Source organism: Mustela putorius, unplaced genomic scaffold, assembly GCF_011764305.1.
Source record: "Mustela putorius furo isolate JIRA1106 unplaced genomic scaffold, ASM1176430v1.1 tig00000854_pilon_pilon_pilon, whole genome shotgun sequence".
NCBI lineage: Eukaryota > Metazoa > Chordata > Mammalia > Carnivora > Mustelidae > Mustela > Mustela putorius.
Genome location: NW_025421496.1, coordinates 4,376,781 through 4,400,433, shown reverse-complemented (window position 1 = coordinate 4,400,433; position 23,653 = coordinate 4,376,781). Strand labels below are relative to the sequence as shown.

Below are 23,653 nucleotides of genomic sequence, written 5' to 3'. Positions count from 1 at the left end.
GACCATTTTGACAGCACTATTTACATTCCCACCTACAGTGTGTGTGGGTTTCAATCTCATCTTATGGCCTAGAACATGATCTATCATGGAGAGTGTCTCATATGTACTTGAGAAGATGATGGATTTAAGTCTTGTTGGGTTGAGTGTTTTACAGATCTTTGTTAGGTCTGTAACAAAGTGGTTCAAGTCTTCTACCTAGTTGTCAATCCTCTGCCTACTTCATCTATCCATTACTGACTCAGAGGTATAGAAGTCTTCAACTAATATTGCTGAATTCTCTATTTCTCCCTTCAATTCTTCATGTATTTTGCTGTTTTCTTCTCACATTTTGGTGTTCTCTTACAAGTTGCACATATTAACAATTTTTATGACTTCTGATGGATTGACCCTTTTTTTTTCTTTTCTTTTTTAAAGGTTTTATTTATTTGACAGAGAGAGACACAGCAAGAGAAGGAACACAGCAGGGGGGATGGTAGAGAGAGGAGGAGGCTTCCTGCTGAGAAGGGAGCCAGATGTGGGGCTCCATCCTAGAACACTAAGATCATGACCTGAGCCGAAGGTAGAGGCTTAACAACTGAGCCACCCAGGTACCCCAGTTTGGGCCCTTTTTGCATCATGAAATCTCCCTCTTATATCCAGCAACTCCCTTTCGTTGTTGTTTTAAGGTCTATTTTGTCCAGTATTTGTCTAGCCACTACAGCATTCTTCTGGTTGCTATTTGCAAGATGTACATTTTTTCATCTTTTATTTTGAATATATTTGTATCTCTAAATCTAAGGAGTACCTCCTGTCCATACATTTTTTGTTTTTTATCCAGTTTGATAATCCTGCCTTTTGATTGGATTGTTTCATTAATTCACATCTAACTTTATTATTGATATGGTAGGATCTACGTCATTTTACCTTTTGTTTTCTACATGTCTCATGTTTGGAGGTTTTGTTGTTGTTGTTGCTCCTCTATTCTACTTTGTAGAATATATTTGTATATATTAAATGGATATTTTCTAGTGTAACATTTAACTCCATTTATTATTATCAAAAATTTTTTTTTAGTTAATGGCCGTTCTAAAGCTTACAATCTATATCTTATCAGAATCTACTTCAATTTAAACTAACTTCATTCCAGTCAGATATAGAAACTTAACTCCTCCCTCATCCCTTTTTGGTTTTATTACATTTATATATATGTCACATATTCAACAATACATTGTTGTTAAGTATGACTGTAAATAATCTTACCCCTTTTAGGGGAGCTGAAAGAATAAATAAGAGCAAAGAAATATTAATGGAGGGGGCACCTGGGTGGCTCAGTGGGTTAAAGCCTCTGCCTTCGGCTCAGGTCATGGAATCGAGCCCCGCATCGGGCTGTCTGCTCCGCGGAGAGCCTGCTTCCTCCTCTCTCTCTCTCTGCATGCCTCTCTGCCTACTTGTGATCTCTGTCTGTCAAATAAATAAATAAAATATTTAAAAAAATATATTAATGTTTGTTAGGTCAGTCTATTTACCATTTCTGGTTCTCATTTCTTCCTATGGATTCAGGTTATGCTCTAGTGTCATTCTCACTCTAACACAGCTTTGTTCTCATTGCCTCCTTTGTCTGAATGGTCAGATATACCACAATTCTGTTATGTGCCCGATCATCCAAATGTAAATATAACATTTATGTACTTTTAAAATCAGTCAAGAAAGAAGAAATGTGAATTTATGTTGTCTTTTTAATCTGAATTCTTTGTCTTGTTTTGTTTTTGTGGATTTGAGTCTGATACCATCTGAAGAACTTCCATTGTATTTCTTGTGAAGTAGCTGTGCTAGCAATGTGTTGCTTCAGTTTCTGTTTCTGTTTATCTGTTAGGTACCACACTGATAATACATGGTGGAATGGTAGGGAAAATTAAAACAAGATGTGCTATATTATGTGTATTTTACTTAAGTGGCTTTGGCAAGCTGTAATGTGATAGAAATCACAAAAAACTACCATTTCAGTTCCCCAGGAATGTTCCATTGGCTGTCAATGTTAGTAAGGAAGATGTGAATCTCAAACCTTTCATTTGTGCTCATCTTATCATCACCAATTCTCCCAGCAATGTAATAACAATCGTTGAGTTTTGGGATGAGTTTTGGTCAGTGTAGTGTGAGCAGATATGATGCCAGCAGAGGTCTTAAATGGGCTTAAGTGGGCTCACCTCTTGTGTTTCAGTGGCCACAGTAAGAAGCGTGTGCCCTGGAGGCAGCTAATCCACAGTTGGGCCCTGAAGTCAGGTATGTGGGACAGACCTCAAATGGATCCAACCATGGAGGAAAACCAGCCACCTAGAGGTCTGAAACAGTCACTACAGCTAGTCCATAGATCAAAACCCCCCAAATTCTTGCTGATGTCACTAAAGTTTTAGGACGATTTGTTCCACATTATTACAGCTCGAGTGGACTAATACAGCATCTTCCAAATTATTGTTATATAGATGACTGCCACTGTGCCTATACAAGAGGAACTGTGTCTGAATTTTGAGAATTCTTGAACTCTTGGTGCCTCTCTAACACATTTCACATGGTTAAAATCTTCCCAAACAAGTTTGGTAATGTGCCATAAAGACCTCTCCCTATACTTTTACCAAAAATAAATAGAGTTCTATTTATTTTATGCCTTTATGTAGTTAAAATACATTTTATGAATATAAAAGGGTGAAAAATTGTACAGGAACATCTTTGGATAGCTGTTATTCACAAGAGAAAATTATAATCAAAATTGGCATTTCATTGAATGTAGAGCACTGATGCCCCCAGTGTCTCTAAAGGCCAAGTGAACAAAGGCATTTAATAAGTATGGAATCCTGCTCTTCATTTGAGAGGGAACAAGCTGTTCTAAAGTGGCAGAGGGATGTTCTTAGCAGCTATTTGCAACACTGTGAGCTGGGTTATTATGTTGCTATGAAGCAGTCTATTGTCCAAATGTAACTAACTACAGAACCTTGAAAAGTAGAAAAAGACAGAAAGAGCCAGAGAACTCATTTCATTCAACATTCATTCATTCATTCATTCACCAAATATTCACTGACTAGGTTGACTATGTGTATAACAGCAATGCTGAGAGCCGCACAGAACACAGAGATGTATCCGTGCTCTCACAAATTTTAGATACCAGCAGAGAAGATAAGATGTAGATGCCTTATGGCAGTGCCAGATATGTCCTATTAAACTGTTCCCAAGTTCAGAGGAGAGAAGAGATCCATATCTTGCTTGGATTGTCTGTGAAGCTTTTCCAGAGAAGGAGACACAAGGGTGGTGACTAGAAGAGTTTTTGACACAATACACGGCTAGAAGGAAGCAAAGATGTAGAAATAATTAGACCCATAGATTTAAAACAAGCCTGGTAAGTGAAATTAAAGCCAAACTGTGGAAAGTTTTAAATTTCATTCTTAAAAGTTAGGGGTTTGTTGTGTTGGCAACAGGTGTCATGGAAGGTTTGGGCAGGGCAACAGGATGACCCATCAACCTTGGAAAGCTTTATAAATGATGTAAGGAGAGCCTGAAGCAATCATTGCAATCCACATGTAAGATAATAAATGGCAAATAATGGCAATGCAAATAGAAGAAAGAAGTACGAGAGACGCTATAAAGGAAAAACTGCCAGGGCTTGATGATTGATTAGGTATATTCATTTGTTCATTTAAGAAGTGTTGTAACTAGTGCTACAGTTATATGTAGCATGTAGTAACTGCTAGTCCCTAGAGATGCAAAACAGACATGATCTCTTCTCATGGACCATATGGTGATCTCTATTTCTATCTTAAATGCGCTGTGACATGTGATGAAGTCCATGAATGAGAGACACATGGTGTGATGAGAGCTTAGGTTGGGGGGATTTGATGAGTAGAGTAGGTAAGGGAATGTTTCCTTGGCAATGTGACACATGACCTGAGAAGGATGAGAAGGCATTAACCGGGTACAGATGGAAGGGAATATTCATGTAGAGGGGAAAACATGGACAATGAACCACAAGTATATAGGTCTGAGAGGAGTCCACTGTGGGCTAGACTCCTGAAAAATGAAAGGGAGAGGGGTGCAAGATAAGGTTGTAGAGATCATGCCTCCATCACATCCAAGGGATGCTGTGCCCTGTAGATCAGACACTCAAAGTGCCAGTGGACAGTGAGATAAGGAGCTTGCTCTAGAATATATCAACACACTGCTACCATCATCAAGAGAATCTCATCTGCTGAAATGAACAGGATGGTTAGTGCATTTACATTCTGAAGCAAGCTTATAGATCAGTACCCATTCTTAACTGCAGCTAGTCTGTGAGTCCACATTGAGTAGCTATATCTTAAACAATTGTGAGGAGGACTGCCTTTATCCTAAGAGAAATGAAAAGTCATGCAAGGATTCGAACAGGAAGCAGGGGCTGCATTATGAAGCATGGATTGGAAGGCATGAAAAGAAGATGAAGAAGTCTGTGCCTGAAAACTTATTTTGCTGGTGAAATAAGAGGTATCTTCTTCAGGTCAGAGAGTAGGGACACAGTATCTAATGGTGACATGAAAAGAATAGAGGAGGTCTGGAAGAGCCCTTGTGAGTTGTTTTAAGTAAAGGGATGGAAAAAAGAAATGAGAATGACTTGGCAGTTAAAATAAGAAAGCCTATGTTGTTGACCAGGTTGACACAGGTCTGTGACTGGATCCAATAAACTCATTGCTCTGAAACCAGGTCCAGAGAAGATCAGTATTAGAGATGAGAAGAAGGCATCAGAACTGAGGCTCCACGGGAAAGTAAGCTGGGTTGGAGGTCTGGGAAAATGTCAGGATGGATCAGTGAAATACAGTAAATGAGAGGTAAAATGATCCCACTTAACCAGTGGATGGTGTCAAAAACCAAACTCCAGGGCGCCTGGGTGGCTCAGTGGGTTAAAACCTCTGCCTTCGGCTCAGGTCATGATCTCAGGGTCCTGGGATTGAGGCCCGCATCGGGCTCTCTGCTCAGCAGGGAGCCTGCTTCCTCCTCTCTCTGCCTGCTTCTCTGCCTACTTGTGATCTCTGTCTGTCAAATAAATAAATAAAAATCTTAAAAAAAAAAAAAAAACCAAAGTCCACATATTGAATAAAACAAAACAGAAAGATGAGCTTATTTCAATGATTTTGAGCTTCAACCTCTGGGAGCAATCAATTCTGAGTCTCTCGCAGGCTAAGGGATTTTTATGGGGTAATGCAGAAGTTATTTGATTTTTTTCCAGCTGACTGGTTGCCTAGTCGAATTCTATCTTATTTGGATCAGGGTAACTGAGTCAAGGGAACAAGGAAGTCCAGAGAAGGTGAGATCAGAGTTGGCATTTGGGGACTGGCTGGTGTCCTTTGCTGATTTCTAAGCAGAGCTGTATATTCCTGTAATTACTTAAGTTTCCTTTATGTGTGGCAATTGACCATCTTCATTTTGTCCCTGAAATAAGTGACTCCATTTTAGTTTGGCTCTATAGTGGAAGAGGAATGCTGTAAACATAACACCTAAAGATTATCACCGTTCTAGAAACTGTATACAAATGCAGGTTCAGAGGCCAATTATCTGAGTTCTACCTACTTAGCGGATATACAATCATATATTCCCTATGGAGTTGTTAGGAAAATTAAATTATTTCATACTTAAACAGTGCTTAAAATAATGCCAGGGAGGGTGGGCCTGGGTAACTCAAGTGGGTTAAGCAACCGACTTCAACTCATGTCACAATCTCAGGGTCCTCTAATCAAGCCCTGCCTGGAGCTCCCTGTTCAGTGGGGAGTGCTTTTCTCCTTCTCCCTCTGCCTCCTGGTCCCCACTTGTGCTCTCCCTCTCTCTCTCTCTCAAATAAATAAATAAATAAAACCCTTTGAGAAAAAATAATGCCTTGGGTGTGCAGGGTGGGTCCAGCCACCCTGACCTAAGCAAGTGGGGTGGGTGCCTTTTTATGATAATCACTTGCAAGAGGGGTGCCTGGGTGGCTCAGTTGGTTAAGCATCTGCCTTCCACTCAGACCCAGGTCAGGCTCCCTGCTGTGCAGGGAGTCTGCTTCTGCTTTTGCCTATCCCTGCTGGCTTGTGCTCTCTCTCTCTCTCTCTCAAATAAATAAATAAAATCTTTTTTAAAAGGGCGGGGGGATAATCAACCAGACCCTAAAAAGGAAGTAAGCCATTGAAGGTGTTGGATAGTCCTTGCTCAGTGGTGATATCAATAGAAATGTTAAAAGCAGGGCGCCTGGGTGGCTCAGTTGGTTGGGCATCTGCCTTCAGCTCAGGTCATGATCCCAGGTCCTGGGATCAGTCCCGCATCAGGCTCCCTGCTCAGCCGAAAGCCTGCTTCTCTCTTTCCCTCTGCTGCTCCCCCTGCTCTCTCTCTCTGTCAGATAAATAAATTAAAAATCTTTAAATAAAAAATAAGAAAGAAAGAAAGAAATGTTAAAAGCATTTACGTCCCCTGGTTAGCTTTCTATAAAAGACCAACCCTAAAGGCAACCCTGTCGGGACCCCCTCTCACTCTAGAGCTTTTTCTGTATCTTCATCTAACAAACTTCTATCGTTTTACAAAAAAAAAGAAGAAAAAAAGGCTAGAAGACAGAATAATAATTATGAGAGTGTTAAATGTCAACAGAAAACAAAGCGATTACTAGTAATCGCTAGTAATCGTCCTGAATTTATGGAACTCATTAAATATGCCAACAGCCGTGTGAGGTAAGTCGAAACTGCAGAAGTGAAGAGTTACTTGTAGGAATTAACACAGCAAAGATTTACTGGACAGCAGGGGACAGCCACTAAATCGCTTGCACATCCCTAATTAAGGGTCTTCTCTCCTGGGCGGTGCAAACAAGACACCCGTCAGAAGTTCAGACCACTTCTTAAAGGTGCTGTTACATCGATTTCTCACTGTTACTCGACCAGAAAAACCTCTCCGCAAGCCTCAAATCCCGAAAACCTCCTACCTTCCGCACCTCCCTCGCCTCGGAGGTCCCGCCTCTTGTCCTCACGCCGGGTCCCCACGAGAGGCGGGGCTCCCCCTGCGTGCTGACGCACGGCGAGCGTGATGACGTCTCCGCGCTCCGCCCGCCGGCTTGAATCGCGGTCCCGCGCGGCAAAGGGCGGTGGGGCGGGAGCCAACGGCCAGCGGCGGGGGATGGGGGGCGGGCCGGGAGCGCGGCGTCGAGGGTCTGGCCTGGCTGTGGACTGCGACCCCGCGTCTTCTGGCTGAGCTGCCGGTGCTGCGTAGCCGCGGGGTCGCAGCTGCCCGGCCGTGAGCGACCCGGCACTCCCGGGCGCCTGCGGGCATTGTCTCCGCCGCCGGCGTCCCTGGAGGCCAACGCCAGGCCATGATCGACTCGGTGAAGCTGCGCCGCGACAGTGCGGCCGACTTCTTCTCGCACTATGAATACCTGTGCGCGCTGCAGGACTCGGTGCCGCTGCCCTCGGTGCGCGCTTGCCTGCGGGAGGGCGTGCTGGACTTCAACGCCGACCGCCTGCGCCTCGTGGACTGGGCGCCGCTCCTGAGCACCCTCAAGATTAATAAAGATCTGCCCCTAGTCTCTATCAAGAGCTTCTTCCAGCCGTGGCTTGGCGAAACAGGTTTGTGGTTCCCGCTTCGGGGGCCCTGGAGACGGTGCGGCGAAGCGGGATTTTAGACGGTGCCCGGTGGAGGCGGGGCACCAACCGGGGTGGCCAGTCCCGCGGTCTGGGTGCAGCACCCCGGGGACTCTTACCAGCTCAGTGGCCCGGAGTGAGTCAGTTACGGCCCCGTAGGTCTCAGCGTTCCCATCCGTGATGTGGGCCAACAGGACGCGCTTTACGTGGTGATTGTGAAGATGCACGGAGTTGCTGCTTGTAGAGCACTTCGCGCGGTCTGGGGCATCATTAAGCGTTCGACAGATCTTGCCTGGTTTTCTGGATGAGTTAGCCTGACAGAGAACAAAGAGATTTGGAAAACTGATACAGCTCAGGCTTTTGCTTCGTTTCGGTTTGAGTAAGACATAGCTCTGGGGGGCGGGGGGGAGAGCTGTTTTTGTTTTATTATTATTTTTAGTGACATCTTATAGTGGATAGACTCTGTGTGGCCTGAGCGAGTTACTTTTGAACTACAATCCCCACACTTGTAAAGTGGCATTAAAACTATTCTTTCCATCTCCTCTTAGAATTAACAGGTTGTTTAAAAGTACACTTACCTGGTGAGCACTGAGTAATGTACAAAATAATTTATTTATTTATTTTTAAAGATTTTATTTATTTATTTAACACACAGAGAGAGAGAGAGAGATCACAAGTAGGCAGGGAGACAGGCAGAGAGAGAAGGAGAAGCAGGCTCCCCACTGAGCAGAGATCCAGGACCCTGAGACTATGACTGAGAGGAAGGCAGAGGCTTAACCCACTGAGCCACGCAGGCGCCCCTGTACAGAATTATTGAATCACTGTATGGTACACTTGAAACTAATATAACACAGTATGTTAACTACACTGGTATTTTTTTTAAAAAAATAAATTTCTGGGGCACCTGGGTGGCTCAGTGGGTTAAGCCGCTGCCTTCGGCTCAGGTCATGATCTCAGGGTTCTGGGATCGAGTCCCACATCGGGCTCTCTGCTCAGCAGGGAGCCTGCTTTCCTCTCTCTCTCTCTCTCTGCCTGCCTCTCTGTCTACTTGTGATCTCTCTCTCTGTCAAATAAATAAATAAATAAAAATTAAAAAAAATAATAAATTTCACCAAAAAAAAAAAAAAGGATTGCACAAGTTGTATAAAGTTTCTGGGCACTCAGATGAGCTCAGCCAGCACTAAACACTGTTGGAGGCAAGGCCCCTGGCCTAGAGGATCTCCTCTTCTACTGGGGGAGGCAGCAAGTAAACACAAGCACAGAAGTCAGTGTTCTGGAAGAAGTGACCTCTGGTGCTGCAAAGCAGAGAACAATGAAAGGAATGTTCAGGGAAGACTTCTTGGAGGAGGTGCCTCCTTTCTGCGGATGTGAGAAGCTATTCAAATGGCAGAAGGGAGCTGCTTGTGTGAAAGTTTGAGAAATATAAAAATATGGCAAAACTAAAGTACAGGACAAGAACTTAGGGTTCTAGAAGTGAGACCCGAGACTGGAAACCAGCCTGGCAGGGGCCACACAGGGAGGGGCCTTGTTTGTCCTATCAAATAGTTGTTTATCCCGATTGTTGTGGGATTATGAAATGGATTTTTTTATTTAGAAGCTTGCTGTGCCCTCCATATGGAAGGCAGTTGATTGGGAGGAGGACAAACAGTAATCTGAGAGCCCAAATTAAGGTATAGAAAGGGAGGACTGGATTTCAGAGATCAAAGAGATAGAATGGACGGGGCCTGGTGACCAGTTGGCGGGGAAGGCAGCAAGCTTGGATGACAGTTTATAGCGGCATCTTTCTGTGAGGCACAGAGCACAGTAGGAGGGAATTTGGGTTGGGAGGAAAATCTCACTTCATCTTTAATGCTTTAGAGGGCCCGGCCTGGCATCCCAGCATGTCTGCTAGACATCTCAGGGCTGCAGGTGCAGATCTGGGCTTTATGGGGGACTGTTTGAGATATGGGAGAAACTGAGAAAGAAGAAAGAAGATCTAGAAAATCCTAAGCCTGAAGAATGTTTTTTTAAAATGGACCCACTTGTTCGGAGGCACCTGGCTGGCTCAGTGGGTTAAAGCCTCTGCCTTCAGCTCAGGTCATGATCCCAGGGTCTTGGGATTGAGCCCCACATTGGGCTCTCTGCTCAGCAGGGAGCCTGCTAACCCCACCCCACCCCACCCCCTGCCTGCCTCTCTGCCTGCTTGTGATCTCTCTTTGTCAAATAAATAAATAAAATCTTAAAAAATGGACCCACTTGGGGTACCTGGGTGGCTAAGTAGTGAAGTGTCTGCCTTTCGATCAGGTCATGATCCCAGGATCCTGGGATCAAGCCCTGCATCGGGCTCTCTTCTCAGCAGGAAGTCTTCTTCTCCCTCTACCACTCCCCCTGCTTGTATTCCTTCTCTTGCTGTCTCTCTCTCTGGGTCAAGTAAATACATAAACAAAAATCCTTAAAATAAAAAAATAAATAGAAAATAAAATGGACCCACTTGAGTATGTTTACAAGCTGAGACAAAATACCCAGGACACAGGATGTGAAGATCCAGGAGAGAAGGTGACTATGGTTATATTTTTTTAGACCTGAACACTTGGGACACCTGGGTGGCTCAGTTGGTTAAGCGTCTGCCTTCAGCTCAGGTCATGATCCCAGGATGCTAGGATCAAGTACCCCATCGGGCTCCTTGCTTAGCCGGGAGCCTGCTGCTCTCTCTTTCTCTCTCTCTCTCTCACTAATAAATAATAAAATCTTTAAAACCAAAATCAAAAAAATCTGAACAATTATCATGTGCTTTTTCTAGGCTCTGGGTTTCACATTATCTGTTATCTCTTCTGCAAGGACATTTCAATTTATCCCCTAGTGAAGAGAAGTCACATTATTCTCTCATCTCATGCAGGTGTAGTAACTGTTCCTTACCTCTGAAGGGACTTGATGTATCTCCAAAGTAATCAGAAGCAATTACAGTGGGAAGAGACCTCTAAGTCAAGGCCACTGTACTTAATCTTGCCTAATCTTTCACATTGAACGTAAGAAAAATGTGTCCTAGAGACCACTCTCTTCAGAATTCCTTCCCTGAACCTGAACCAGTGGTTCCAGACTGTAGATTTCAACCTCCTAGGTTTGTTTGCTTATTCTCACCAGCATTGCTTTGCTTTCCTCTTCTTTTTTCTTTTCTTTCCTTTCTTTTCCCTTCCTTCCTTCCTTCCTTTCTTTGATTTTATTTATTTTAGAGCGAGAGCATGAGCAGCGGAGGGACAGAGGGAGAGAAAGAATCTCAAGCGATTCTGTGCTGAGCTCAACCCTGGGCTCAGTCTCACAACCCTGAGATCAAGACCTGAGCTGAAATCAAGACTGGGTCCTCTAATCAACTGCGCTTCCCTGGCGCTTCACCTCGCCAACTTCTAGCTAGTGTGGCTGCCTCTGAGTTCAGTTTCTCTCAGTTCATCTCCTTACTGGGCTTCAGTGATGTTTTTCTTTATTTGAGAGAGAGAAGGAGAGAGATGGGGGTCAGGGGTGCGGAAACAGAGGGAGAGGGACAGGCAGACTCCACTCCCAGTATGGAGTCCCGGCCCGGGGCTCAATCCCAGGACCCTGAGATCATGACCTGAACGGGAACCAAGAATCGCCACTTTAACTGACTGAGCCCACCAGGCGCCCCTTCAGTGATCTTCTAAAATGAAAATACATGCTTAAAATAATGCTTGTAAGGGCTCACCAGCACAGGATTATTGTGTATGGGCTTCGAGATTTCTGCTCTGCACAGAAGCTTGAAATCTCTGCCAAGCCTCAGGGGGCTAATTGGCCCAGAGGAAGAGGTGCTTTTTCTAATCTATCTGATTTAGGTACCTTTTTCTAACCTGCAGAGGCACCTTTACTGTGCCAGTGGTAGCCTCTGTCCTCATCAGCTTTCCTGGTAAAAGCCAGAGACTTTTTCTCGGAGCCTTGCTTTGGCTAACCTCTGTATTGTAATTTCTGTCTCCTCCCCCTTGTGTCTTGGCCTTTAGTCGTCCCCCACCTGCAGTATTTTCCATGGCCAGCAGGTGTCAGGCTTGGATGTCTTTGCGCAGGTGCCCTCTGACGTTAAGCTCCTCCCACCCAGACTATGTGGTCATTCCCTTTCTAGATTCAACTTGAGGGTTATCCTGAAGCCACACTTAGATATAGCATCTTGCTTTCATAGGAGCCTCTATACCCATGGTTTATATTTCTGTATCTTGTGTGGTTGATGCTTTGGGCTTACGTTTGTCCCTCAAAGAGGGCTTTAAGAACACAGAGCAGATGCTTTCTCACGGTGATAATACATATTTTGTAATAATTTTGCTTTAGGTTCTGACAGAAGTAAAGTTTGCAGAAGTCGTGTTCCTGCGATAAGAAACAAAGATGTGACCTTCCAGTTATGTAAAGCTCTCAAGTGCTGTTTAAGTATATCAAGTGCACTAAAGAACCTGGAGCTGAACGGACTAGTGCTGCGCGAGAGAGATTTGACTGCCTTGACAAAGGTAAGGCTTCTCCAGTGTGTCCTGCAAACATTGGATATTTGCTTTGGAGGGAAACTCAACCCATAAAAATTTTAACTTTTTCTTCCCACTAAAGGGATTGAATAAATCCACCTCTCTGGTGCACCTGTCTCTTGCAAACTGCCCAATTGGAGATGGAGGGTTAGAAAGTAAGTTTCAATGTTTTTTACGTCTCCTCCAACCAGACTGATCTCACGTCTCCCTGCTTGCATGTTAATTGCTGTCTGTACCTTTTCTGCCTGTATTGTCTCCCAGGCCTGATCAAACCATGGTCTCCTCTCACCTGTACACTGAAAGTTTGTCATGCTGGATACTCTCCGAACCACTTTCACTTAGATTATGTTAAGCCACAAGCCACACAAGTATATACTATATTGTTCGTATATATGTAGTGCAATACTATATATATGCAGTATAATATATACTATATTATTTCATTCATCTTTTTATTATCAAGAAATAATTATGGGAAGGGAAATAGCAAAATGTAAAGACAAAAGAATTATTATCCTTAAATAGTTAAAAACATCTGTATGCAATCATAATGACAAAATGCACTGTGTTATGTACTAAAATAGGAAATACATGCAAAGTGCTACGGGAGTATATAAAAAGTGCTACGGGAGTATATAAAATTCAGTGGTGTTGGTGGGGGGGTGTATCATAGAGGTAATCACAGAGAAAGTAATTGTTGATTGGGGTCCTGAAGAATTACTGTGTTCATTGTGTCCACTAGTGGTCTGGGGTGTGAGGAAGGCTGCATTTTAATTTGAGGGGATTAAGACTTGACATGTTCTGTCTTACATTGCTCTAGTATGTTGCTCTAGTACAGCACCTAATAAAACTCTGGGTTTAGAGTTGACATTTAAATTGACGGATAACTGATAAATGAGTTTGGGTTGTATCATTGGAAATAGGAATATAGGAATATATGGGAAGAGTTTTAGACTTTTTAGGTTTTTCTTTTTCTTTCTTATATCTCAAAAGGTACAGAGTACTTTACTGACTAGTTGGGCTTAAAGTTTGCCAGGTTCAGAATATTCAATTCGTATTCAATTCTAGCATCTAGGTAAAATTAAACTGTTGCTGTAAACTAGAATAACCCTTTATTACTGACATATTTTAGAATGCACCAATCCATCCGTTGCCTGGGAAGATTGTAGATAGTGATTTTAAGACTACAGCTATAAACCCTCCGGTAGACTCAGGAAAAGCAAATAAGTCAGAATTGACCAGACTGTATGGGCTCTTCATCTTATCGTGTGTGTGGTTTTTTTTTTTTTTTTTCCCTTTTAGTTATTTGTCAAGGTATAAAGAACTCTATCACTCTTAAGACAGTAAACTTCACGGGGTGTAATCTGACATGGCAGGGAGCAGATCACATGGCCAAGATCTTAAAGGTGACTTTCTGTTTAAACTTTCATGAAAACATATTCTGTGATTAAAGCACATTAATACTCCTATACAAGATGGCACATCTTTTCTTGTCTTTTGATATACATGATTACAGTTTTGGTTTTGTTGAAAGATTATTACCAGTTTTCAGTTTGGGGGTTCTACCACTAAGGAAAGGTAATCCATTTAATCGTAGTAATAAAAGATCTAGTGTATAATACATTATAAATAATACTTTCATGTATTTTTAGTTCTTTGAAACAGCCCATCACCGGGTGTTATAGTGTTTCTAAAACGTAGCCGGGCCCATTTGCTGACTTTGTGACTGTGGCTGTTTTCGTCCTACAACAGCAGAGTTAAATATTTGCAACAGAACCTTATGGCCCACAAAGCTGAAAAATTTACATTTGGGCCTGTGCAGAGCAAGTCCGTTGACCCCAGATATAGAAAACAGTCAGCAGCATGGATTCTGAAGCCGAATATCCCAGTTTCAGATTCCAGCTCACCAGTTTCATAGCTTCTGACCATGGGCACATTACTTAGCCTCTGTGCTTTATTAGGAGGATTAAATGAACTAGTTTGTATAAAATAGTGCCTGGCACATTATTAGCACTGTGAAAGTGTTTTTCTGTGATTTCTACTTTTTGCTTTTATAAATTATTGTTCATAGAAGAACGGCACCAATGATTTTCCATTTAGACTGGCATAGGAACTTTGAGTCTTTTTTTGTTTGAGCATGTAATAAGATTTCTTTCTTTTAAAGTCCGTGTTCCTTGTTAACCAAAATTTGTCTTATGAATACAGAGAACTGAATGTGTCTTTACGACTCTATCTGTGGCTAAAAATCAAACCATCAATTTCCTGAGGGAGGTCAAACTGGCTTTGCATACTGGAGGCCTCTAAAGTTGGTGTGCAAACTCTAAAATAGTGAGATCCATTGAGTTGGGGAAAGAAAATACCAGAACCTTTATATTCCTTTTGTAGTATTTAAAAAATAACCGTGTAGTTTATAATGTAGGTGAAGTGTATGTGCAGAACTGAACGTGTAACTTCGTGTATATAATTTATCAATAAATAGATCCATGTTACAGAAAGTCTACTGCAGGATGCCCAGTCAAGGGTCTGGAAACCACAGGAGGACAGAATGATAGAACTTAGAGCCTCAGCAATAATAGAATTTAGAACCAATTCCCTGACTTGGCAGATAAAGAAAATAAAGTGTATAGAATGTAATTTGATTTTCAAAGTTTATGTAACTAATCAGCCACAGATCACTCCCTGGCTAGAATCTAATCACTGGCAAATTAGAATCTGGGTCCCTGAGACTCTTGAGCTAGAATCGACTGTTGAGCCTCTCGGGGTGACTCTCTTGGCTTATATGCTTATATGTGCATATAAATGTCTGACATGATAAGCCGTCCTCAGTAGGCATACCCTGCTTCCTTATCCAGATATCTTAATTTCATCCTGTTAAATCTTTGAAGTATCAGACCATGAGAAGGCACGAAGAAATCTGGGCCGAGAGTCTTCGTTACAGGAGGCCTGATCTGGACTGTATGGCTGGTCTGAGGCGCATCACCTTGAACTGCAACACGCTCATTGGTGACCTGGGCGCAAGTGCTTTTGCAGAATCTCTCAGTGAGGATTTATGGCTTAGAGGTAAATCCTAGAATTTTTTAAATGTTAAGTATGTTTAGCTTTTGGCTTGATACCATAGTCATGGGATTTTTTATTTTTTAAGCCTTATTTTTTCCAATACCTTTTACTGTGCTTTTAAGCTTCTCTAAGAGTTGCATATACTCTTTATAGGAAATACAGAGTAACTAAACAAAATTACTCATAATCTTAATACACATTTTAGCGTACCTTCAGTGTTTGTTTTTCTATAAACATGTTCATATACTTCAGAGACTAGAAGAGTGAACTCATGCTTCAGTTACTATTTCATGCTCTTCTCTTACTTAATGATGCATCATATAGTCCTCCATTATGTCGATGTACAATAATTTAATCCTTTGCGATTAGATTTAAACACTTTGTACTTTGCTCTGTCAGGAACCGTGTGTAGTGAACACATCTCTGTGACCATTGCATTAGCTCTATGGATTAAGTTACTAAAAGTGGAAAGACCTCATAATGTGACATATTTTTATGACTTACTGAACATTGCCAAATTCCCATCCAGAAATCCTGTGCCAGTTTATAATCCACCTTAACAGTACATGTGAGGCCTCTCCCCTCACAAATGCTGACTTGTGTCACTAGTAAAAACTGTAATGCTATAAAAGTGATAACCCTTTTAAATTTTTATTTTATTTTAATTTTTTTTTATTTTTTTAACCCCTCCTTTTTTATGCAGGTGGGATTACTCCAAACTTTATAGCTTTTTTTTTTTTTTTTAAGATTGTATTTATTTATTTGTCAGAGAGAGAGAGGTGAGCACAGGCAGGCAGAGTGGTAGAGGGAGAAGCAGGCTCCCCGCGGAGCAAGGAGCCCGTCGTGGGACTCGATCCCAGGACGCTGGGATCATGACCTGAGCCGAAAGCAGCTGCTCAACCAACTGAGCCACCCAGGCGTCCCAACTTTATAGCTTTTTAAATTTCATATGGTATGACCATCTTAAGAAGTCGCTACATTTACATCTCCCACATCATTTTTAGTGACTTGCCATTATATGAATATGCCGTGGTCCATTTTGCTTATTTATTGCTAGATATATGAGCTCTTTGCAGGTTTTCACTGTTAAAAACAGTACTCTGATTCACATCCTTGCCTACGTATCTTACTTCCTTTGGTTAAATTCTTAGCTGCTAGGTCAGAATGGCATGTACATTTTCAAGGTTTTTGTTATGTGATCTTGACCTTTTGTTATGTGATCTTGGAACAATCTCATTTTATTTTAATTTGTATTCAGTTTACATACTAGTGACATGTGGCTATTTTTATTAATTTGACTAGTTGGTTAATTATATCCTTTGTCCATTTTGTGGTAAGAGTTTGTGAGGATTGCATCGTGTTCTTTCCATATGTCTGGCTTATTTCTGTGTGTCATGGGGTTTTAAAAGACCTCAGTTACTTTAGCGTAATGGTTTATACAACACTTTTAAAAAAGGGTTCATAATGGGGCACCTGGGTGGTTCAGTGGGTTGAGCCTCTGCTTTCAGCTCAGGTCATGATCCCAGGGTCCTGAGATCGAGCCCCACATCGGGCTCTCTGCTCAGCGGGGAGCCTACTCCCCCCCCCACCCCGCTCTCTGTCTCTGCCTGCTTCTCTGCCTACTTCTGATCTCTGTCTGTTAAATAAATAAATAAAATCTTCTTTTAAAAAGTAGGGGAGGCTCATATGATAGTTTCCTCCTAAGTTAGTAGTGTTTTTTATACTTGCGCTTTTGTGATGATCCCTTTGGTTTAAATGAGTATGTTGTTCAGCATCAGAACTATTAGTATTAGGATCATTTGTTCTGTTCTTTGACTTTTACAAGACAGTGTTCTTGACTATCATTCTTTCATGGTAAGTTCTTAGCATATGTTCCCTATTCACACATTCCTCGGATTTGTTATTATTTACACCCTCTTAGACTTTTTTCTTTTTCTTTTCTAAAACTAATAGTTATATATATATATATAAAACAATACATATCTATAATATATATTACATATTATATTAATTATTACATATTAATATATATTATATACATTATATATAATGTATATATGTAACAATACATATCTGCTATTTGGCTTTTTCCTTTTAAGTAGTTTTAAGAGTGATTTGGAACTCAAGATCGTAGTGAAAGAATACAGCGTGGTCTCTGAGCTCCACCCAGCTTTTGCCTGTGAAGTTGACTCTGCCACTAGCATCCTTGCTGATGAGGAACCACATTTTTTTTTAAGATTTTATTTATTTATTTGACAGACAAGAGATCACAAGCAGGCAGAGAGGCAGGCAGAGAGAGGGGGGAAGCAGGCTCCTCACTGAGCAGAGAGTCCAATGCAAGGCTCAATCCCAGGACCCCGGGATCATGACCTGAGCCGAAGGCAGAGGCTTTAACCCACTGAGTCACCCAGGCAACCCCTGAGACTCCTTTTGTGAGGTTTTTCACTCACAGACTATCTAGAGTTATTCTTCACCTCTGTAATTATAAAATATGTTGGCTCATTTATTGGTACTAAGAGCAGGCTAGTCATGGCTCATCTAAGAATTTTTTATTGGATTTTGTATTATATGTGTGTGTATGTACTTTTCTATTTTTCTTTCTTCAACACCCAAGATTAAAAACCTGCCATGACTTCTTGTACAGAAATCTTACCTGAGCTTTTACATGAATACGTGAGAGTTGTATGTGTGTCAAATCTGTGTAGAATTGGCAAGTGACCTTTTGTCTTTCTTCAAAAGCACTTGACCTGCAGCAGTGTGGCCTCACCAATGAAGGAGCAAAGGCTTTACTAAAGGCCCTCGAAACCAACAGAACTCTGGTCGTTCTGGATATAAGAAAAAATCCACTCGTTGGTATGTCACTCCTTTTTTAATTGATGAACAAATAACAAAACAGAAAGATTGTGTACGTGTATTGACAGTTTTTAAAACTTAATGTGTTTGCTTTCCTAATGCTATACTTTCCTAATCTTGTACTTCCCTTGTGTTTTAGCAGATAATTTACTAACTAACATGAGATATACGTGTAACTTGCTCTTGGCTGCCACTCTGAATAGGGTGAACCTAGATTATGAGCTAGCTTCCACCAGGAGAATTATCACCTCTGCATTGCTGCAAAGAGCATTTCATTCATTTCTCAGTGTAGCAAGTAATTTTTGAATCCTTTCTGTGTTCCGGACACAGGCTTTAGGCACTAGGAACATGGCAGTGAACAGGGTCAACCAAAGTCTTACCCTCTTGGAGCTTATGTTCTAGTGGAGGAATTCAAGTAGAAATGAGTAGGCAGATAAAGTAGTGTGATTTTAGATGGCGGGAAGTACCAAAACAGCCAAAGGTAAAGACCCCGAAGTGGGTCGTAGGGCTGTATTCCATATGATGAGGGACAGCTTCACTGGAGAAATGAGTTTTGAGGGGAAAGCCGAATGAAGAGAGTGGCTGGCCATTGGGAGGCCTGCAGGCAATGCGTACTCGGGCTCGGAGGTGACAGGGTGGGTGGAGAATTTAAGGAAAACATGGAGGCCACCACGGTCGGAAGTCTGAGTGAGGGAGGGCAAGTTATGCAGGGAGGTCGCAGAGCTGGCCAGGGGTGTGCTCTTACAAGGTCTTGAAGGCCAGAGTAAGGACATGGATTATTCTAAATGAGTGGAGCGTTTTGAGCTGGAAGAGGCTTGATTGTGTTTCAATAAGATGACTCTGGTGTAGGGAATAGACCTGGGGGTGGGGGAGAGCTGAAGAAGGAAAATGGGGAGACCGGTCAGGGGACTATGACTCCCCTCAGGAGTCCAGATACGGGCTGTTTATGGTTTGCCTTAGGGTAGCAGGTTGGGGCTGGTGAAGCGGTTCGGTTCGGTTGTGTTTTAGGGGGTAGCTAATAAGACAGATCGGGTGTGGGGTATGAAAGAAATAGTAATAAAGAAGCAAGTGCAGGATGATAACGGGTGCAACTCACTGAGAAAGGGGGTCTGATGAGAGGAGCAGTTTGAGAGAATATCAGGACTTTGGTTTGGCAGACTAGATGCCCTTTAGGTACCTAAGCATCTGGACATTGCCCAGACTTCCACTTTCTATCCAAAGTTATCCAAAGCCACATTAGACACAAAGTGTTTAGATTTCATCTTTGCTGCTGCCAAAAGAACAGTCATTGTGGGCAATATGGGAGGGGGTATACTTTCGTGTTCGGTTTCTGAGGAAGAAATTAGAATACTAAAAAGGGGGAAATACATATGTAACCACATAATGTGGGTTTTATATTTAGTCTCATGTGAAAAGCAGTAATTAGTTTGTTTTTGTAATTTGTTTCTGTAATTTGTTTGTTTTTAAATGGGAATCACCGCTCATTGGGAAGCAATTACTGTAATTCCGATTTATTTTACTTTAGATCATTCTGTGATGAAAGCAGTTATCAAAAAAGTTCTCCAGAATGGAAGGAGTGCCAAGTCAGAGGTAACATGTTCTCTAAGAAGAGTTTTTCTTTAATTGCATATTTTTCTTTTCTTTTTCCCTAATAAAATAAAACTATCAAGGCATTTTTCTGCCATCTTAAATCAATTAAGTCAAATCAAATGGCTTTTCTGTTTTGAAAACATTGTGTAATTCTTTAATTTGAGGTCCCAGAAATGCAGATTGCAAACCTTTTGTTAACTCAAAATAGCTTAATTTCCAATTGAGATCAAACCCTTATAAATAACCTGTAACTGAAATAAGTGTTTTTTATTTCTCTTCCAGTACCAGTGGATAACTTCTCCATCAGTGAAGGAACCATTCAAAACTGCTAGACAGAAAAAGAGAACTATAATTCTGGGAAATGGTCGGAAGGGGAAAGCTACTATTAGAATCGGTAACTCTTCCTCTCCTGGCATTTTAACGCGGCTAGCTCTATATGTGTTCTGATGGCTAAAATTAGAATCTGTTCCCATTATGTGATACTGAGGGTAACAACCAGGATTAACCACACTGCATATAGGAAAGACTATAAATGTTCAGATACAGATTATGAGAATTTATGGAATTAGAAACAATTTTAAAAAGATGCTAATATTTCCATTTTTTTAATGAACCAGCAATGTGTTCTTAAAAAGTTCATTGTTTTGAATATATTTCTTGGTTAAGATTTTAGTTTTCTCTTCCTGTGGTCTATTAGCATAGACAATGTAGGTACACAGGTGACAGGGTGGATGGAATATTGATGTGAATTCACAGAGCTCAAATAAAATTTGCCATTTTTCTTCTTTCACTTCATTTTAAATTGAATTAAAATTCTGTATGATTTCATAGTTAATACTTATTTATGTATTCACAAGGTTTCATTGAGTTGAGTCTATTTTTTATTAATGAAAGATTTGGGGTGCCTGGCTGGCTCAGTCGGTAGAGCACATGACTCTCAATCTTGGGGTCATGGGGTGGAGCCCACTTTAAATAAATAAATAAATAAATAGTGGAAAATTCAAAATAACCTAAATATTATATAATTTTTTAATAATACTATAAACATCTCTATAAATACGATTTCTTTTTTTTAACTATTAAAAGGTATGTTTTTGATTCTCCATTAATCTCCTTGTTTGGTCAATAAGATAGTAAGTAGGAGTTATTAAATCAAAAGAAAGCTTAACAATTCTTCTACCAATTTTTATTTTAAAACATTTTAGTAGTCAAATAGTATATGCAAGAAGCTGAGATTAAAAGTTTGCATCATGTGTAAAACATTCTTGAAAGTGTCTAAACTGGTATTTTGATATAATATTATTTTTTTTAAAGATTTTATTTATTTATTGGAGAAAGGGAGACACAGAAATAGTAAGAGTGGACAGGAGGAGGGAGGAGAGGGCGAAGCACGCTACTTGCCGAGCAGGGAGCCTGATGTAGGACTCGAGCCCAGGACTCCAGGATCATGACCTGAGCTAAAGGTAGTTGCCCAACCAACTGAGTCACCCAGGTGCCCTTGATATAATATTAGAAATAGAATTATATATAGGTAAAAATTATATATGTTATATTGGGATTTCTGTAATTTTAGTATCTGGTGGTATATAATAGGACTTCATGGAATGAGAAGAAAAAATTAAAAGTCTTTTTTTTTTCCTTAGCATGATTAAACAAAGTGGAACTGTAACTGAAGTTTACAGGCTCACTGAGCTATTTAAGAGTAATTTTATTTCTTGGGCTTTTTTTTTGTATTTGCCTCAGTTATATGGAGACATAGAGGTAAGCCACAGCAATGTCTGGCTATGTAGTTAGATCCAGGTGAGTATAGGGTTAAATGTGTGAGTTGTGTCACATTCACATTGTAATCATGTGTGCAGAAAGAAGATAGGAACTTTAATGGGAACTGTATCTCCTAACAAGATACATGCAAATTATTTTGGATTTAATTACAAATGATATTTGCATTAGTTTCAGAAAGTCAGGGGAGAAGTGTACACATACAAACCACAAATATACGAACATTTTTCCTTGAGAGTAATTAAGTTAAAAACAAAAAATAGCACAAAGTGAATGGAACTTTTATATATTTTAAGAGGTGTATAAATTTATCCAGAGAAAGCATACAAGGTCATGTGATTATCAATAAGCTATACTCTATGAAATATTTACCCTCTGTTGCTACATATGCTTTACTTCTCATGCTACCCTAATGCTGCCAAAGTAGTATAGTAAAATAGATTTGAGGAATAAATATAATGAACCTAGGTTACTTATTTTGAGTAACAGAAAAAATATTTAAATGTCAATTTTAATATATGGTTTATTCTAAATAAAGTATTGGCATGTAGGTCTAGTTGTTGCTACTAACCATTTCATATAAGGATGCTTGACTTTTTAATACTGAAATTGGACCAAATCTCCATATTTTGCTCTTTTATCCATTGGGTCTTATTTCTTTTTCATTTTCTATATGAAATCAAATGAGCATTGAAAGTGACAGACTTACAGAGGGTAGCATTGACTTACCTGCCACTTAACTGCTTTCAGTCCTAATTACTTTGATTGTTTTCAGATAGGAAAACTAAACTTAAGTTGAAATTTTGGTCCAATTCAGATTCTCTTTGGCAGGAATCAGGGATGTATCAGTGTTTCTCTATCTTTGAGATTCAGAAATACCAAAGATATTCTGAGATTCAATAAAATGAATGTTTCTGCATGATACATAAGGTGTATCGTGCATGTTTCATTCTTTGGGATGTATTTTTTATTTACTTTTGCATGTTATGCACATCTCATATATTTTAGTTAAAATGATAACTTGTTACTCTATGAGAACTTGTATTTGTAAACATTGCTAGTCTATGTAAAAGCATTTTTACAGAACGATCCTGTTATTAATGACCTCGCATTATTGGCAGGTGCCTGTTCTATAAAGTGTGAACATGTGATGATTGCTGCATCACCATTTAGTGCATCTTGATTTTGTCCTTTAATGCTTTTGCAAACAGGATTGGCCACGAAGAAACCTGTAAGCAATGGAAGAAAACACTCCCTTGGTAAAGAGTGTTACGCTCCTGAACCTCTACCTCCTGGCGTGTCTGGTTTCCTGCCGTGGCGCACAGCAGAACGTGCAAAAAGGAGCAGGTACAGTTTATATCTTCCTAACTTAAGTTGTTCAGAAATTTTCGTCTTGGAGCTTCTTCTTCCCTTTTTTTTTTTTTTTTTAAGATTTTATTTATTTATTTATTTGACAGATAGAGATCACAAGTAGGCAGAGAGGCAGGCAGAGAGAGAGGGGGAAGCAGGCTTCCCGCCGAGCAGACAGCCCAATGCGGGGCTCTATTCCAGGACCCTGAGATCATGACCTGAGCTGAAGGCAGAGGCTTAACCCACTGAGCCACCCAGGCGCCCCCATTTTGGAGCTTCTATTATGTGGGTGGTCTCTAGTGGTTTCTCTAGAGGAAAAAATGATAACTCACCTGTGGCTTCTGCCTAATGAGTCCTGAAGGAAGAAAAACAAAACAAAACAAAACAAAAACCGTTATAATTGGGAGTTGCAAGCTATTTCTTGTGTCACAACAAATGTAACCCTGTGGGAGTCAAGAAGAGATAACCTTCTCCCCACTGGTACAGGTGAGTAAAGGTTTCATTAAAGGTGGGTATAATTGGGCAAGACCCTACAGTTCAAGAGGAGGAAGTTGGATATGTAAGGAATGGGGGAAAAGAGACATTTCCAGCCTGGGGAATAGTTTAATGCAGAATGGGTGAGGAGGAGGGATTAGACTTAATCTAACTCAGTCAACTGGCTTAAATCATTTTAGTGAATCAGATTTAGTAAATTAGATTTAACTACTTTTAGCTGATTACTTACCCAGAGGATAACAGTGCCTAGCAATTTTTATCCTAGAAGTATAAAAGTCTCTTTAAATGGTCAAACTATAATTTTAGGCCTGCTGAGTGAATTAATTTGCTATAGATTATTTTTAAATAATTTACGGGGTAGTTTTCAAGAAATTGGGGATTAACAATTGCTTAAGAAAACAAAGACTTGGGGCGCCTGGGTGGCTCAGTCATTAAGTGTCTACCTTCCTC

At 40.7% G+C, this 23,653-nt stretch overlaps 1 protein-coding gene and 1 long non-coding RNA gene across 7 annotated transcripts in view; one reads left to right on the top strand and one right to left on the bottom strand.

Annotated features, from left to right (window-relative positions):
* The window catches only part of LOC101674398, a 77,404-nt gene extending 70,384 nt beyond the window's left edge, over positions 1–7,020 (bottom strand). For all 3 annotated transcript variants that reach the window (XR_200816.3, XR_001176396.2, XR_006608216.1), the window contains exon 1: positions 6,938–7,020. This is a non-coding gene — a long non-coding RNA (uncharacterized LOC101674398). The remainder of the gene's footprint in view (positions 1–6,937) is intronic.
* Positions 7,021–7,100: 80 nt separating this feature from the next.
* The window catches only part of CEP78 (centrosomal protein 78), a 37,890-nt gene continuing 21,337 nt past the window's right edge, over positions 7,101–23,653 (top strand). For 3 of the 4 annotated variants that reach the window (XM_045085364.1, XM_004772140.3, XM_004772138.3), the window contains exons 1-9: positions 7,101–7,574; positions 11,895–12,067; positions 12,162–12,234; positions 13,382–13,485; positions 14,965–15,139; positions 17,876–17,989; positions 19,515–19,579; positions 19,862–19,973; positions 22,570–22,705. In XM_045085364.1, the coding sequence (XP_044941299.1) occupies positions 7,322–7,574; positions 11,895–12,067; positions 12,162–12,234; positions 13,382–13,485; positions 14,965–15,139; positions 17,876–17,989; positions 19,515–19,579; positions 19,862–19,973; positions 22,570–22,705 (1,205 nt within the window). In that variant the 5' untranslated portion in view covers positions 7,101–7,321. The remainder of the gene's footprint in view (positions 7,575–11,894; positions 12,068–12,161; positions 12,235–13,381; positions 13,486–14,964; positions 15,140–17,875; positions 17,990–19,514; positions 19,580–19,861; positions 19,974–22,569; positions 22,706–23,653) is intronic. The other variant, XM_004772142.3, reaches the window with a different exon arrangement.